General features: G+C 41.3%; 1 protein-coding gene across 3 annotated transcripts in view; it reads left to right on the top strand.

Moving 5' to 3' along the window:
- The window catches only part of LOC115111318 (netrin-G2-like), a 69,321-nt gene extending 58,396 nt beyond the window's left edge, over positions 1-10,925 (top strand). Inside the window, exons 6-8 of one of the 3 annotated variants that reach the window (XR_010461467.1) lie at positions 1,916-2,002; positions 2,293-5,164; positions 5,492-7,953. Coding sequence is in view for 2 of the 3 variants with exons in the window: in XM_029637242.2 (XP_029493102.1) it covers positions 7,944-8,111; positions 9,489-9,623; positions 9,970-10,193 (527 nt within the window). In the remaining variant the exon portion in view is untranslated. Of the gene's footprint in view, positions 1-1,915; positions 2,003-2,292; positions 8,112-9,488; positions 9,624-9,969 lie in introns of those variants that run through there. The other 2 variants (XM_029637242.2, XM_029637243.2) reach the window with 2 other exon arrangements.
- The last annotated feature ends 4,877 nt before the right edge of the window (positions 10,926-15,802 follow it).

Below are 15,802 nucleotides of genomic sequence, written 5' to 3'. Positions count from 1 at the left end.
AGCAAAGGGTCTGAATACTTATGTAAATAAGGTATTTCTGTTTTTAATTTTGAATTAATATGCAAACATTTCTAAAAACCCTGTTTCCACTTCGTCATTATTGGGTACTGTGTGTAGATTGCAGAGGAATTGTTTTTCTCACTTTTAGAATAAGGCTGGTAAATGTCAAGGGGTCTGAATACTTTCCGAATGCACTGTATGTACAAGGTGAAATTCATTGCATTTATGGATGACCGATGACAAATTCAACCAATGGCACATTGTAGTGGTGTTCATTTACATCTCCTTCAAGCACACACCCACACACGCAAGCACACACAGACACGTCAGTGTAACTCCACCATCAAGAGGCTGAGAGTAATATATGATCTAGGGATGTCATTCAGAGAACAGATCTTCTCTGGTAACATTATTCTCTAAACTGGTTGTCCATTGAGGCAGATAGTAAGTGTTACCCCACAGCTGCAGTACATATGAATTGTGACTTGCCTCAGTACCTAGCTCTGCTCCACATACGTGTGAGTCCCATGTAGCCCAGATAGTTTACCACAGGTAAATTCACCTCCAGCAGACATATGATTTCAGCACGGCCATTTGTCAATAATACCCCACCCTAACGAAGCCATAATGTTGTTCTTGGCACGTAGTTGTCACGCACTTTTATTTTACCTTTATTTAACTAGGCAAGTCAGTTAAGAACTAATTCTTATTTTCAATGACGGCCTAGGAACAGTGGGTTAACTGCCTGTTCAGGGGCAGAACGACAGATTTGTACCTTGTCAGCTCGGGGATTCGAATTTGCAACCTTTCGGTTACTAGTCCAACGCTCTAACCACTAGGCTACTCTGCCGCCCTGACCTTAGAGAACCTTTTATTTCTCTATTTTGGTTAGGTCAGGGTGTGACTAGGGTGGGTAGTCTAGTTTTTTATTTTCAATGTTGGCCTGGTATGGTTCCCAATCAGAGGCAGCTGTCTATCGTTGTCTCTGATTGGGGATCATATTTAGGCAGCCTTTTCCCACCTGTTGTTTGTGGGATCTTGATTTTGTATTGTTGCTTTTAAGCCCTACAAAGCTGCACGTTTGTTTTGTTACTCTTTATTTGTTTTGCTGCTGGTTCACATTAATAAATAGGATGAACGCCTTCCATGCTGCACCTTGGTCCAATCCTTCCAACAACTAACTTTACAGTAGTATTCAGATATGTAAATACAGATCATACGAAAGCGGAACAGAATTGAATTCCCCACATGGATGCTATTAAGATATGCTCCAGCAGTTGTCCCAAAGTACATGCACAAACATTTCCTTAATGATATGCGCTTGTGCCTGGTGCCCAGTGTGTATTAACTCTTCCCGGCTGATAATTGGGCCTCTTTTTAAGTAAAGATTGAATTGAGAGTGTGTCCTTTTGGCCATGTGCTAATGATCAACCACTGGGGAGGGATTCTGCGTTAATAAAACATCAGCATGCCAGACAGCAGGAATGCTCCCACTGTTCCAAGTGCGCCCCACTGAATCACAATGCGCCCATCTACAGGAGGAGGGCGAGTCGCTCCTCTCTGCCACGTCTCACTACACTACAGGGAGACTCCACGCTTAGTGCTATACCTGAACCATGTTGACGTTGACGCATAATATTAGTATGATTTGAAATATCGGACATAGGGGATAATAAAAACATGATTTGGTTATAGGCCAAGCGCAAAGAAACCAATATTGTGTGTGTAGGCATGTTTGCATGCATGTACGTGTGTGTTTTATATGTGCGTTCATTAATTTGTGTGTGTGCTTGTATTTCTGTCTCTCAGCCAATGTACCTTTAGTTAGAAGCATAGCGTTCATTGTTAGAATACTTCAAAATGTCAGACCCTTACGAGACACTGTATGACCCCCATCATCTTCTGTGCCAATTAGACACCAGCAGCATCACTGACACAGTAACAGCTGTGGTGGGTCCCACATCCAGCACGCAGCTCAGGGACTCCCTCGCTGACACACCAGGTGGGAAACTAGTGAGATGAACACACGTCTCGTAGTAGTAGTAGTAGTATAGAGTATGATCACCTCAAACTGTATATGAATTCAAAGTATTTTAGTCGGGATACTTTTAGTCTCACTAGGCAAACACTAGGATTGCAGTTGTAATATGATGTTAGACAACATCTGGAGAGCATTGGTGTGTGGCTGTTGAAGTTAATGAAAGAATACCTGCCTTATGAATACACAATAAACCTCTCAACCTAACTACCTCATTACTGGCTCAATAAATGCTCTCCAATTACTCCCTCAAGTGTTGCTTGTGGCAACTGACCAAACATCCACTATACCAGCCACTGTGCCAGTCTCTGCCAGTCCCGACCAGACAGATAGTCCATCCTTAAACACAGTGACCTCGCCACCCCTGGAGGTAACACCCCCCACAACCACAGTGAATGCGCAGCCGAAAGGTAAGTACCCAGATACACCGGAGGAATCCCTGACCTCTGACCTTACACCCTTAAACTACATTAGCTTTGACACCTTTTTTCTGTAAATGTCTTTTTGATATTGTTTATAGATCCAAAAGTGTGAATATTGGTTAGACTATTCTTGCAAAGCATCCACCTTGGACCTACTGATAGTCACAGATTTTTCTATGACTTATCATTTAGTACATTTTACAAATGTTTGGGACTATAAGGATAGCGAAACACGCCTCACTTGAAACAGATGTGTAAGAGTGACAGGCAAGAGATTCAGAAATCCTCACTGTTTGTCAGAGAACTCAAAGAAGCCTGTAGACCCCCTATTTACACCCATTAACCTCGTTCAGTGTGGATCATGACTGCTGGAAGCCATAGAGTGCCTTAATCTCCCCGTAGGTTGCACTGGGGTAAAGAGATTAAACATGATTACTGGGCTAAAGTAGTCCTTAAGGCACGATACGGTATGTGGGCCATGATGCTGCTCTGTTAACATCTCCATGTGCTAGGGTATTTACACTTCAGGGGTTCCTGTCTTGTGTCAGCTACTAGCTTACACTTAGTTGTGTCCCTCAGACGCTGGGTGAGTATTAGAACAGAGGCTTGTTTTTTTTACTCACTGTACAGAGCCCACATTTGTAACCCCCAGATATAAAGAGACAGTGGGAGTGAATAGGGGAGTTTGGAGAGTATGGAATGCATACTTTGACAGGACCAATGATGATAAGGTAACTCTATCATTCTACGCTGTTTTTTGTCTATTTTGACAGTGACAGTTTGTAAATACTGAAGGTGAGAAGTTGGCCAGGTGTTTTCTACTCTCTTGTTTGGAAGATTAAATACCCAGCAGGCTCACTATTTCTCAGGAACTGGCAGCATGTTGATCTTATCCCAGGGATTTCTAGAACACAGATGAATGTAGCTACTTTGATTCCCTTGGGAATGTTTGATAGGAAAGAGAATGCAACAGAACGTTTCCAATCACCTGCAATAAAAACGACACCAAAGTGCTTTGTGGCATTTTACTTTTAAATCAAATGGCCATTCTGTTTGTTGCCCCCTTAGCACCTTCCTCCTGCTTAGCAAGGGTCTGATTATATCCACCGGTGGGTGCATTGTGTGCATCCACCGGTGGGTGCATTGTGTGCATCCACCGGTGCATTGTGTGCTGCCCGCCCAGCCGGTGCTATACCTCACACCGTACAGGGAAAGTGCTGCCACTGGACACAATCAACAGCCAGGGGCGATAAATCATGAAATACGCTATCATTGTGTAACATCATCTCTTTCTGGAGCACAAGGTTGAGCCAGCATTACTGTGCTGGGGGTCAAAGCTCAAGCATTTCTGATCTATTTCTGAATAACAATTGAATGAACAGCTGCTAAATATTTCACAAGCCGAGAGAAGACCGGTCATGGTAAGGGAGACCAAAACAGGCAAAATTATGGAGCCCGTGGAGATAGATACATACATGAAACCATAACAGGATGGCGGCACAGAACACTGTGCCTGAGGTTGGGCCACAGGGCAGATGCAATGGAAGTGATGATATCAGGGCATGGGGTATTCCATTTCTACTGATACTGACTGAAATGGGGGAACAGTTGGCAATGTCACTGGACAATGCCAGCGAGCCAACATCAATATATTATAGATATAGTGGTTAATATGCCATCTTGACAACTCGTGATTTTTCTGTACACAATTGCAGTTACTCAATCATCTGAAGCAGCTGACGTCACATTTGATGCAACCATTCCAACATCAGATGGATTTACTCAAACACTAGACAGCACAATGACAACTTCTTACACAGTGACTTCTGACACCAGTCCCACAGCATCTGACACCAGTCCCACAGCATCTGACACCAGTCCCACAACATCTGACACCAGTCCCACAACATCTGACACCAGTACTACAACATTTTACACAGTGACTCCAACATCTGACATATTTACCACAACTTACTTCAGCATCTGATGAATTGACTTGGACATCTGGTGTCCTTTCTGGCATCGGACACAGTAACTGATATAGTAACACCACTAAGACATGGATTTACCTCTGCACCTGATGCTGATACCTCAGTATCTGCTACATTTATTCCAGCATCTAATGGAGATACACTCACCTCTGACGTGGCTACTTCAGCATCTGATGGACTTATCTCAACATCTGTTGGAGCTATTTCAATACCAGGAGCAGTTCCTCCACCTCCCGACACTGTTACTTCAGCACCTGAACCTCTTTCCCGGGCACTGGTTGATGCAGCTGTTCCATCCCCTGACACAGATACCTTAACATCTGATGATCCTATCCAGGCACCTGATGTAGTTACTACAGGTCCAGACTCATCTTCAGCAACCCCATCCCCTGACACAGATACCTTAACATCTGATGATCCTATCCAGGCACCTGATGTAGTTACTACAGGTCCAGACTCATCTTCAGCAACCCCATCTCCTGACACAGATACCTTAACATCTGATGATCCTATCCAGGCACCTGATGTAGTTACTACAGCTCCAGACTCATCTTCAGCAACCCCATCTGCTGACACAAGTGATCAAGCTCCTGACTCATTTGATCCAGCTCCTGATTCAGGTGATCCAGCTCCCGATTCAGGTGATCCTGCTCCTGATACTGGGGATAGTGAGAAAGGGGAAAATAAAGAAGAAAATGTTAAACAGGAAACAGGTACATTGTGATATATATTTTTTCTTCCATTTATAAGTTTATGCATATTCCATCAGTAAATGGTAACACTGCAAATATTGAAGGAACCACATTTAGAATGAATAAAATGATACTCTAATATGCAGTTGTGTATGCAGTCTATATGCTGCTAATATGCAGTCGTGTCAGTAAGGTGTTATGACCTTCATACAGGGTGTTGCCTTAATGGCTTCCTCAAATAGTTGGGGGGATAATACCTAAAGGTTCATTCAACACTAATAAAGAATGAGTAAACAGTTTGAAGTTGCTATTTATTCTGATCTCTCACAATCTCTCTGGTGTACATAGTTACCCCCAAAACTGAAGCCAAATGGGAAGGCAAAGGGAAGGTGAAAAAGAAAGAGACAACAAAAGGTATATTGATCAACAGTAGTCTAGTAGTGTTTGTACTGTATGCTAATTCTGCTATCATTAGCATGTCAGTTTGTAGCGGTGTCGGTAACCATCCATTTTGAATTCCCTGAACCCACTCACGGTGACTCAGCAATGGGGTTGAAGTTGACGTGTTAGTCGCCTGGTTGCTATAGGAAAACATCCCCACTGGGGGGTCAGAGTGCAAATAGATAATTGATGGACAAAATAAGAGTAGAAAAGCATTGAGACATTTTTTGGGCTGAGCCCATGTCCCAGTAAGATACCTGATCCATGGTTTCATGAGGCTATTGACTCACCAGGCTGCTAACATGCATTAGGAGTAGTGTGTGTGTGTGTGTGTGTGTGTGTGTGTGTGTGTGTGTGTGTGTGTGTGTGTGTGTGTGTGTGTGTGTGTGTGTGTGTGTGTGTGTGTGTGTGTGTGTGTGTGTGTGTGTGTGTGTGTGTGTGTGTATGAAACCTAATGTATTTTTGTTGTTGACATGTTACAGAATGGGCCACATAATATTGTGTGGGTGATTCTGTCACCACTTAGACTCCACTCATCAGCTGTAGATGAACCAGTATTGAAAACTAACTTTGGACGGTGATTACTATCACTTCAGGGTGGTGTTCATTAGGCACTAAAACTGAAGAAAACAGTTACACGTTACACGTTTTTTTCCATTGCGTTCCCTAATATACACATCCCTAGTAAGGCCTCTTACTGCTGGTGAGGTGGATTGTCTGTTTGGGAATGAGATGTTGTTCTGGTAGAGCAGTAAATAGCTATCCTTTGTTAATTACTGACCGCTGTAATGCACAATGCTTTGTGTTAATGGGTAGATTTACATGGTTGATAACTATTGATGGATTGTATGCTGTCTTTGTCTGTGAATCCTGTGAGATGTCTGACAGTGACTCACTATTAGCAGGTCGTAACCTCTTGTGTTTGGCAGACATTTAGATTTTAGTGGTCATTATATTTCAGCGACTACGTAGTAGAGGCGTGTTCACATGGGCATGTTAGTATTAGCTATAACTCAGTTAAATATATGCTTTATTTCTCAAGCGGTTGTCAAACTGTTGATTCCTGGTGGGTCCAAAAACAGCCAGTCTAAGATTGCATACGTCCAGTTTCAAGGTAAGAAATAATTTCCCGCATTAGATCTGTTTGGACAAGACAACTGTGGAAAAATGGCCAAAGTTTGCCAATTCTTTTCCTTCATTCATTCATCGTTTGTTGTTTCTTTGTTGCATTTTGGTGTTCTGTTTGTTTCATAAGGTAAGCAACTAATTTCCGTTTCATTTTAGTAATACTGTCGTTCCTTTTTATTGTGAACTTAATGAAATCTCACAACCTATAGCGTCTATGTTTCCACTGATTGCGTAATGTGATTAGTGTGGATGTCTGTTTGAACTGTGGATTCATTTGTGAGACAGTGGCCATTCTTTCAACAAATTGTAGGGTAATTGGCCCATTCATATTTGATAAGGTGTTCTTGCCCCCCCCCCGTCCCCGTCCCACTGCTCTACTCTGTGGCACAGCAGGTCTTCATATTGCACCAGCAGCATCTTCAAAATAATGTGTCAATAATGATTCCCATCTAAACAAAGAGATGTAACATGATGCCTGATTAAACAACTAAACCATAATCTAAATCTCCTTGTAAATGTAGCATTATTTAGCTTCTTGTAGTATAATGGAACAAACTGCTAATGCATAATAAGCTCCATTATGACAATCAATTGATCGAGACTGTAATGCAAACAAAATTGAAACAACTTATTTGGTGTATTTGCGCTACCATTAATTACGTTACACCTCTGTAAATCAATGTACAGTATTGAGGCCGGATCGTTAGCTGGTTAAATAATGCAGATTTTCACTTATTGTGGCCCCATGGCCCCATGGGAAATCAATGGATTTCCCATGGGGCCACAAAGTCAGGAAGTGGTTTCTGAACTCAGCATAATTCAGGCCTATGGATCCTGCTATGTCTTATCCATTTGGCTTTTGTATAATGAGTGAAACAGTTAAGTTGTACACTTAGAAATACATTTGCTATCTAGAACCTTGAAGGGTTCTTCGGCTGTCCCCATAGGTGAACCCTTTGAATAACTTTTTTTTAGTTCCAGGTAGAACCCTTTTGGGTTGCATATAGAACCCTTTCCACAGTGGGTTCTACATGGAACCCAAAGGGGTTCTACATGGAACCAAAAAGGGTTATCCTATGGGGACAGCCAAATAACCCGTTTGGAAACATTTTTCTAAGAGTGTAGAGTGAATAACTTTGAGTGCTACCTCTGAGTTTGAATTGTTTGAATAGGACTATTCCTCCTCCTCCTCCTCCTCCACTAACCCTACTCCGCTCTTTCCCCTTGTCAGACTGTGAGTGCTATGGCCACTCGAACCGCTGCAGTTATATTGACTTTATCAACATCGTGACTTGTGTCAGCTGCAAACACAACACTAGGGGGCAGAACTGTCAGCACTGTCGACTGGGATACTTCCGGAATATCTCTGCCGAGCTGGACGATGACAACGTTTGTATAGGTCAGGACCTCTCATCAGTTCCTTAATGTACATTACACAATGATATGCACAGTGGAAAATGTTTGATAAAGGCAAAACAAGACAGATGTATCATTGTGTATTACCTTCAATCCCTACTAATCACCTGCAAATCTGTGATGTCTCCTGTATGACCCCTTGCAGGTCAAGAGTATTAAAGCATGATCCTTTGAGCCTATAACAGCTAAATAGAATCATTATAGCTAGCTAATCATTTATTCAGAAAAGGTTGAAAACATTGCGATTCATACCATAGTAGCCTAAAATATTAGGAATTACAATTACACCTGCTGGCTCTAAATTAATCGGCATACAATGTTTGTAAAGCAGCATATGTAACAATACATGAAGGTACCCTGTCTAAAGTTGTTAACTGTTACGTTGTTAAGTAAACTTTAAATGCTCCTTTCACATCTATATTAGAACTGTGTTGGTGGAGCCCATTGCCATGCATCCTATTCGACTCCCCATTTATCATAGGTAATATGAAAAAATAAAGACTAAAGAATACAGCCAGTGTCTAAATTAAATGTAACTGTCGACAATTTTAAACAGCATGCAACATTCAGGTGTATTTATAAACAAATGATTTGTAAACCAAGAAAATTACAATTACACAAATTCAACCAATGAGGTTGAATGATTTATTACTGATTTATATATATATACTCATAATAAATAGTCTATGAAAGTATACACTTTTCAGCCCCTTTATAAACCCTTGATTAACATTTTACTACATAAATACAGTATCACTACACAAAGTAATGCACAGTGCCGAGCAAGAATGACACAATGGCACACTGACACCTACTGGAGGATCTATCATACACAACAGCAATACTGTTAGTACTGTTGTGATCTATTGGACATTCTACATTTTGCAATGGAATCAAAATCAGGCACTTTTCTTACTTGACAAATTCCCCCGTTTCAGTCCATTTCCTTCTGTTTGGTTGCGAATGAAGACGACCCTGTCCTACCTTGTACTAAAGTAATAATACATGTACTAAAGTAATATACTGTAATATTACAGAGAAATGGTAAAGCAATGCCTCAGGCTGTCAGTTTCCTCAGGCTGTCAAAGTTTCCTCAGGCTGTCAAAGGCTGTCAAAGTTTCCTCAGGCTGAGAGATGTGTCATGGAGTAAAACACAATGTTCCTTCATGTAAAATGATTAAACGTGCATAGAATGGGCAGTATAATACCACTGACATGTTTATGTTGATGTAGGTCTATGTGACCGGGGCTAGTGACACTGCTGTTTCAACTAGATTGATGAGCACTTGGCTTATTTAGATGTGCTGTGCTGTATTTCTACCCACTAAAACAGCAATGTCTTGTTAATCCCTTTGTGCAGAGTGTAACTGTAACCAGCTGGGGTCCTTCCACGCCCGCTGCAACGAGACAGGGTACTGCCAGTGTAGGGATGGCTCCACTGGGACGAAGTGCGAGGACTGCCTGCCTGGATACAGCTGGAGACAAGGCTGCTCCCGTAAGGAGTGTGTGTGTGTGTGTGTGTGTGTGTGTGTGTGTGTGTGTGTGTGTGTGTGTGTGTGTGTGTGTGTGTGTGTGTGTGTGTGTGTGTGTGTGTGTGTGTGTGTGAGAGCCATGAGTCCTTTGCAAGGTTGTGTAACAATCTAGCAAACTTTACTGTATAATCACTAATTCAAGAGAACATTTGAACTGTACAGGTAAGGTCAGAACAGGTGTCTTGTTAATGTACAGTAAGTGTTGCCAGAACCAGAGTATCCTGTATTGTTTCTAGGCTTGAGGCATTCAGCGGGCCACTTAGTTTCCTACCTCCTTACTCTCCATCTCCTCCCTGTCTCCCCTCGTAGCCAACGTCTGCGACGACGACATGCTGCTGTGCCAGAATGGAGGCACCTGCTTCCAGAACCAGAAGTGTCTGTGTCTGCCAGAGTACAAGGGCCTGCTGTGTGAGCAGCTGCTCTGTGAGGGAGAGAGGGGCTGCAGCGGTGCCTCTGCCTCCTACCTCAGCCTGGTTGCCATGCTGAGTTGCCTTCTAGCCAACGCCCTGCTTAGACAAGTCACTGCTTGCTGAGCTACACCCGGGACAGCTGGAATACACCTGGCTACATTTTTGGGATCCGCCATTCGCAGTGCTTAGCTCAGTCTAACTGTGCTGTTGCATTCTGGGAGAGTGTTTGAGGGCTCCAGCCCCCCTGTCACCTTCGCCATGATGAGACAGAGAGAGTTCCTCTCTATGAATGCCAGTACTGAAAGAACTTATACCAAAAAAACAAAATCACCATCTTAGAAAAGTTTAGAGCGAATTGTATTGTCGTACATCTAAGTTTGTTCTCACTGAAATACTGCACTTACCCAACTTGCTTTCTGAACAGAGATGGCTGTAATCACTGCTGAGGCCTACTAATGCCAAGTTTATCTTACTCTCAAATTCATGTTTCCTTACTTTGCTGCATAGTTTATTTGTTTCCTGGAACAATCATTGAACTGAAAAGTGGAGAAAAAGTAAACCTTTTTTGTGTGTTTTTTTTACCAGAGTTGATGTTTCAGTAGCTTGTGGTGGAGAATCAATTGTCGCATGGAAATCATGAAGCAAAGAGAGAGAGTATAACCTATCCAAATCAAACAAATCTATGTATGAATATTTTTTTGTAGAAATTGTTATTTTTGTTCCAAGTAAACGTCATCATTCTGAAGAAAATGACCCATGATGAGCTTTTTATTATTCAAAAAATTCCTGAGAATGTGACTGTTAGATGATGTTCCTGATGCCATTGCAGGAATAAAGCCTGAAGGTCTGAAAGTTGAAGAATTCAGTCCAAGGTTTTATCCAACAAGCACACACACACACACACACACACACACACACACACACACACACACACACACACACACACACACACACACACACACACACACACACACACACACACACACACACACACGCTCTCTCTAATAGGTGAATATAATACTTCTGGAGGAACACATTTCTGGAACCTAGCTTTAGATATTTATCTTTACTTGTTATTACATTACACGTTGAGATCCCAAACGAGCATTATCACGTATGTCTCTAACAATACATGTACAATGCTAGAGCTACAATTAGGTGATTGATTTAGGTCACACAATATGAAACCATGACATTGATACTACAATATTATGATATGAAGCCATGACATTGATACTACAGTATTATGATATGAAACCATGACATTGATACTACAGTATTATGATATGAAACCATGACATTGATATTACAGTATTATGATATGAAGCCATGACATTGATACTACAGTATTATGATATGAAGCCATGACATTGATACTACAGTATTATGATATGAAACCATGACATTGATACTACAGTATTATGATATGAAACCATGACATTGATACTACAGTATTATGATTTTATATGTATCCTTATCCTGAGCATCAGAAACCTGGTATGCAAGGGATATCATATCTGGATATGTGTCATGAAATTCTGTTTTGAAACTGTGCATATGAAATGTGAGAGCCCATATCCAAAATTAACAAGATCCCAGCTCTGGATTTTAGCAGCCAATGATTTGTTGGATGACAGTTGTAAAGAACAAAATAAGATTGAGACACTACAAATCCTCAATGGAAGAATAGCACCGGAGTCAGAAAATATGGTATGCAAAATCTTCTATTTTGTGTTTGTGATTTTTTTTCTATTTTGTGTTTGTGACCTCTTATAGAATATTAGCTCGAAAGTATTGTGGAGCTCCTGCACCTAAATATAAACAGTAGCAGTACCCAAAATTAGTACCGGCACCTACAGTATTTCAGTCAACGTCAAGCACATGCTATTAACTCTGGGTGTCCAGTTCCCTTCTTGACTTTCCCTTCCACTAAATGATATGTTTAATATTCAAGCACTATGCCTATTATTGACATTTCAGAGTCAGGGATCAATCGATCATTGGGCAAGGAAAGAAAATGGATGTCAAAGAAACATGGAGACAAATAAAAGTAGAGGTCACCTCTACTGACAGGTGAGTCATTCAATGTCATTTCAGTAAGTTAAACCTCATGTCCATGTTGTTTTTAGACGTGTCTACACACAGCACAAATGTATGAATCCAAGGTAACAGTTAATTCACTGTGTTTGCAAACGTAACATTATGAATTGCTGAAATCTAATAGAAAAAGAAAAGCAATATGCCAAAAGTAGAAGATAGTATTTTCTATGATAATGATTCTCTGTATCTGACTTCCTCAGACACTGCAGAACTGAAGAGCAGACGTTCTGACAGCGACTTCGTGGTTGGCACCCATCATCTGGGAGTGCACCTTCAATTTAGACATCATTGACAACATGTATCAAAAACGTCACTATAGCAACTACGATTTTTAGCTGTTGGAAAGTAAATACATGAACTTAATTGACATTTTATTTGATGTGATTGGCAGGTACATTCGCTTCCTTGAGACATTTTTGGTGACGGCAGAGCATAACTATTTGTTTGGGTTCAGAGTCCACTATTATATATTCAGTGACCGAACCCAGGAGGTTCCAGCCATACCCATGGCCTCTGGGATGTCCCTTACCCTGATCCTGGTACCCAGGTTTACACACTGGCAGGAGGATGGAATTCATCAAGAAAACCATATAAGAAGTGGTACATTTCCCAATGATCTCAAAACAGCTCGGTTGGTTCCGCTCCACAAGAAGAGCAGTAAAACAAATGTAGAAAACTACAGGCCTGTGTCACCTTATCCAAAGTTGTTGAGAGATGAGTTTTTAATCAACTTGAGGGATACCTTCTCGAGCACAAACTTCTTTATGAACTACAATCTGGCTTTGGAACAGCTCATTCTACTGATTCTTGCCTTATCCACCTTTTTGACCACATTAAGCAGAAAGGTGAGAGGGAACTACACAGGTATGGTCATGTTAGACTTGCAGAAAGCTTTTGACACTGTGGACCATGATATTCTCCTGATGAAACTGAAATGCATGGGTCTAAATGATGTAGCAGGGAATTGGTTTAGGTCTTATCTGATCAACAAAACACAAGTATTGTAACATCTGCATCCAACTCACACTCCCAAACACTTAGATCCCCGGAACGCAGCCCACTTTCCAGCTCACTCTCTAGCTCACTCTGCAGATCACAATCATCGGAATTCTAATCACCTGTTCACACACCTGCATGTCATCATCCCACACTATTTAGTTCAGTTCCTTGCACCCCATCACTGCAAGGTATTGTTCGTTTTGAGACACACTATTTCGGAGCGCTGTGTTTTTCCCGTCCTTCTCTCCTCCCGTGTATGATAGTCTGCCTCACTCACGATGCCTTTTGCCTATTCCCTGCCTGTACTGTTGCCATTTTTGGACCTACCGTTTATGACCTTCTGCCTGCCCCTGGACCCAGCTACCTGCCTCCTCCTATGGTCCCTTTCACTAAACACCTGTTGCGCTCTGCGCTTGAAACCAGCTTTCTGTCTCCCTTGTGTTTATTGCAAGTATGTCATGTTGGTGATGTTCTGTCAGAGGCCAAAGAAAAACCCTGTGGAGTACCGCATAGATTCCATTTATTTTCTTTATATAAGAAATTGTAGTTCTTATATACGTTAATGATATGCCAGATACAGTAAAGAGCAAACTCCTGCTTTATGCTGATGATTCAACCATACTTAAACTCAGCAAAAAAAGCAATGTCCTCTCACTGTCAACTGTATTCATTTTCAGCAAACTGAACATGTGTAAATATTTGTATGAACATAAGATTCAACAACTGAGACATAAACTGAACAAGTTCCACAGACATGTGACTAACAGAAATGGAATGTGTCACTGAACAAAGGTGGGGTCAAAATCAAAAGTAACAGCCAGTCAGTTGCAGGTGATGTCTGGTGAGGACCTGCCTTACAACAGGCCTACAAGCCCTCAGTCCAGCCTCTCTCAGCCTATTGTGGACAGTCTGAGCACCGATGGAGGGATTGTGCGTTCCTGGTGTAACTCTGGCAGTTGTTGTTGCCATCCTTTACCTGTCCCGCAGGTGTGATGTTCGGATGTACCGATCCTGTGCAAGTGTTGTTACATGTGGTCTGCCACTGTGAGGATGATCAGCTGTCCGTCCTGTCTCTCTGTAGTGCTGTCTTAGGCGTCTCACAGTATGGACCTTGTAATGTATTGCCCTGGCCACATCTGCAGTCCTCATGCCTCCTTGCAGCATGCCTATGGCACGTTCACGCAGATGAGCAGGGACCCTGGGCATCTTTTTTTGTGTGTTTTTCAGAGTCAGTAGAAAGGCCTCTTTAGTGTCCTAAGTTTTCATAACTGTGACCTTAATTGCCTGCCGTCTGTAAGCTGTTGGTGTCTTAATGACCGTTCCACAGGTGCATGTTCATTAATTGTTTATTGTTCATTGAACAATCATGGGAAACAGTGTTTAAACCCTTTACAATGAAGATCTGTGAAGTTATTTAGATTTTTTGGAATTATCTTTGAAAGACAGGGTCCTGAAAAAGGGACATTTATTTTTTTGCTGAGCTTAGTATCAGAGAAGGATACATTTTACATAGAGGAGACCCTGAGTAAGGAATTGGTTGACTGGCAACAAATTGTCGCACATTTGGGAAAAACTTAATAGATTTTGTTTGGAACAAAACGTAGATTGCTTAGGGCTGACAAGATAAAGGTAAACTGTGCAGGCAAAGAGATTGAATCTAAAACAAGTGGAACTTATCATGGTGTGTCCTTAGATCAATCCCTTTCCGGAGACCTGATTTCTGCTAAAATTCTTCCTAAAATGGCAAACAAATTGAAATATTGTAACACTAGATATTTTAACATTAAAGTTAAGAAACTGCTTATCTCAACCTTGATTCAGTGTCATTTTGTTTATGCCTGCTCTGCTTGGTATAGTGGGCTATAAATAAGCTGAAAAGGAGAATGCATGTCATGCAAAATAATGTTGTCAGGTATATGCTGAATGTCCCTCCCTAGGACCCACATAGGGGTATAGGAGTTCTGGGAGGTGGCCTTGTTGCTTTTGGAGTCCAGTGTGGACCAACTTAAACATAATATTTTTTGCATCTTAAATCTTGCCTCAGGTTATATGAAAAACCACATTGATATGGTATATAACCAACACAGATTCAATACCAGACCTGGTGTTATGTCTTGTAACTCCCAAGAGTAAACAGTACTGCGAGGAGCATGTTTTTCTATACAGGCATTTGTCTATGGAATAGCTTCCCCTTGGAGATCCAAGTAAAGAAAAAGTAAAAATAGCTTTAAAAAGCAGGCAAAGGTTTTCATTTGGACAAGATTGTCTAAGTAAGAGAAACCCCTCCACTGCCTCTTGTGCCCCCTACTGCTGGTCAGGTGTATTTATTTTGAAGGATTGGTATGATGTTCAATTAATAGATTGTTTTAATGTGAAATGAATATGGTTGATTTTTAAGGTTAGGGGGAAGTGCAGTGAATAGGGACACTTTTTAGGATGTCAATATAAATGAATGTATTTATGGTTGTTTGTCATTTTGTCTTGCCTTTTATTCATTATATGTATTATTGTTTTTACCACTAAGAACCCATTTGGAAACAAGCATTTTAATGAATACTTTCAAGATATCCTCTGGGTCCACATTGTACATTTTGTTGTATATGTCTGTTACCCAAAATAATTCCAATTAAATT

The sequence above is a fragment of the Oncorhynchus nerka genome, linkage group LG27, assembly GCF_034236695.1.
Source record: "Oncorhynchus nerka isolate Pitt River linkage group LG27, Oner_Uvic_2.0, whole genome shotgun sequence".
Taxonomy (NCBI): Eukaryota; Metazoa; Chordata; class Actinopteri; order Salmoniformes; family Salmonidae; genus Oncorhynchus; species Oncorhynchus nerka.
This window is presented reverse-complemented; position numbering and strand designations above follow the sequence as displayed.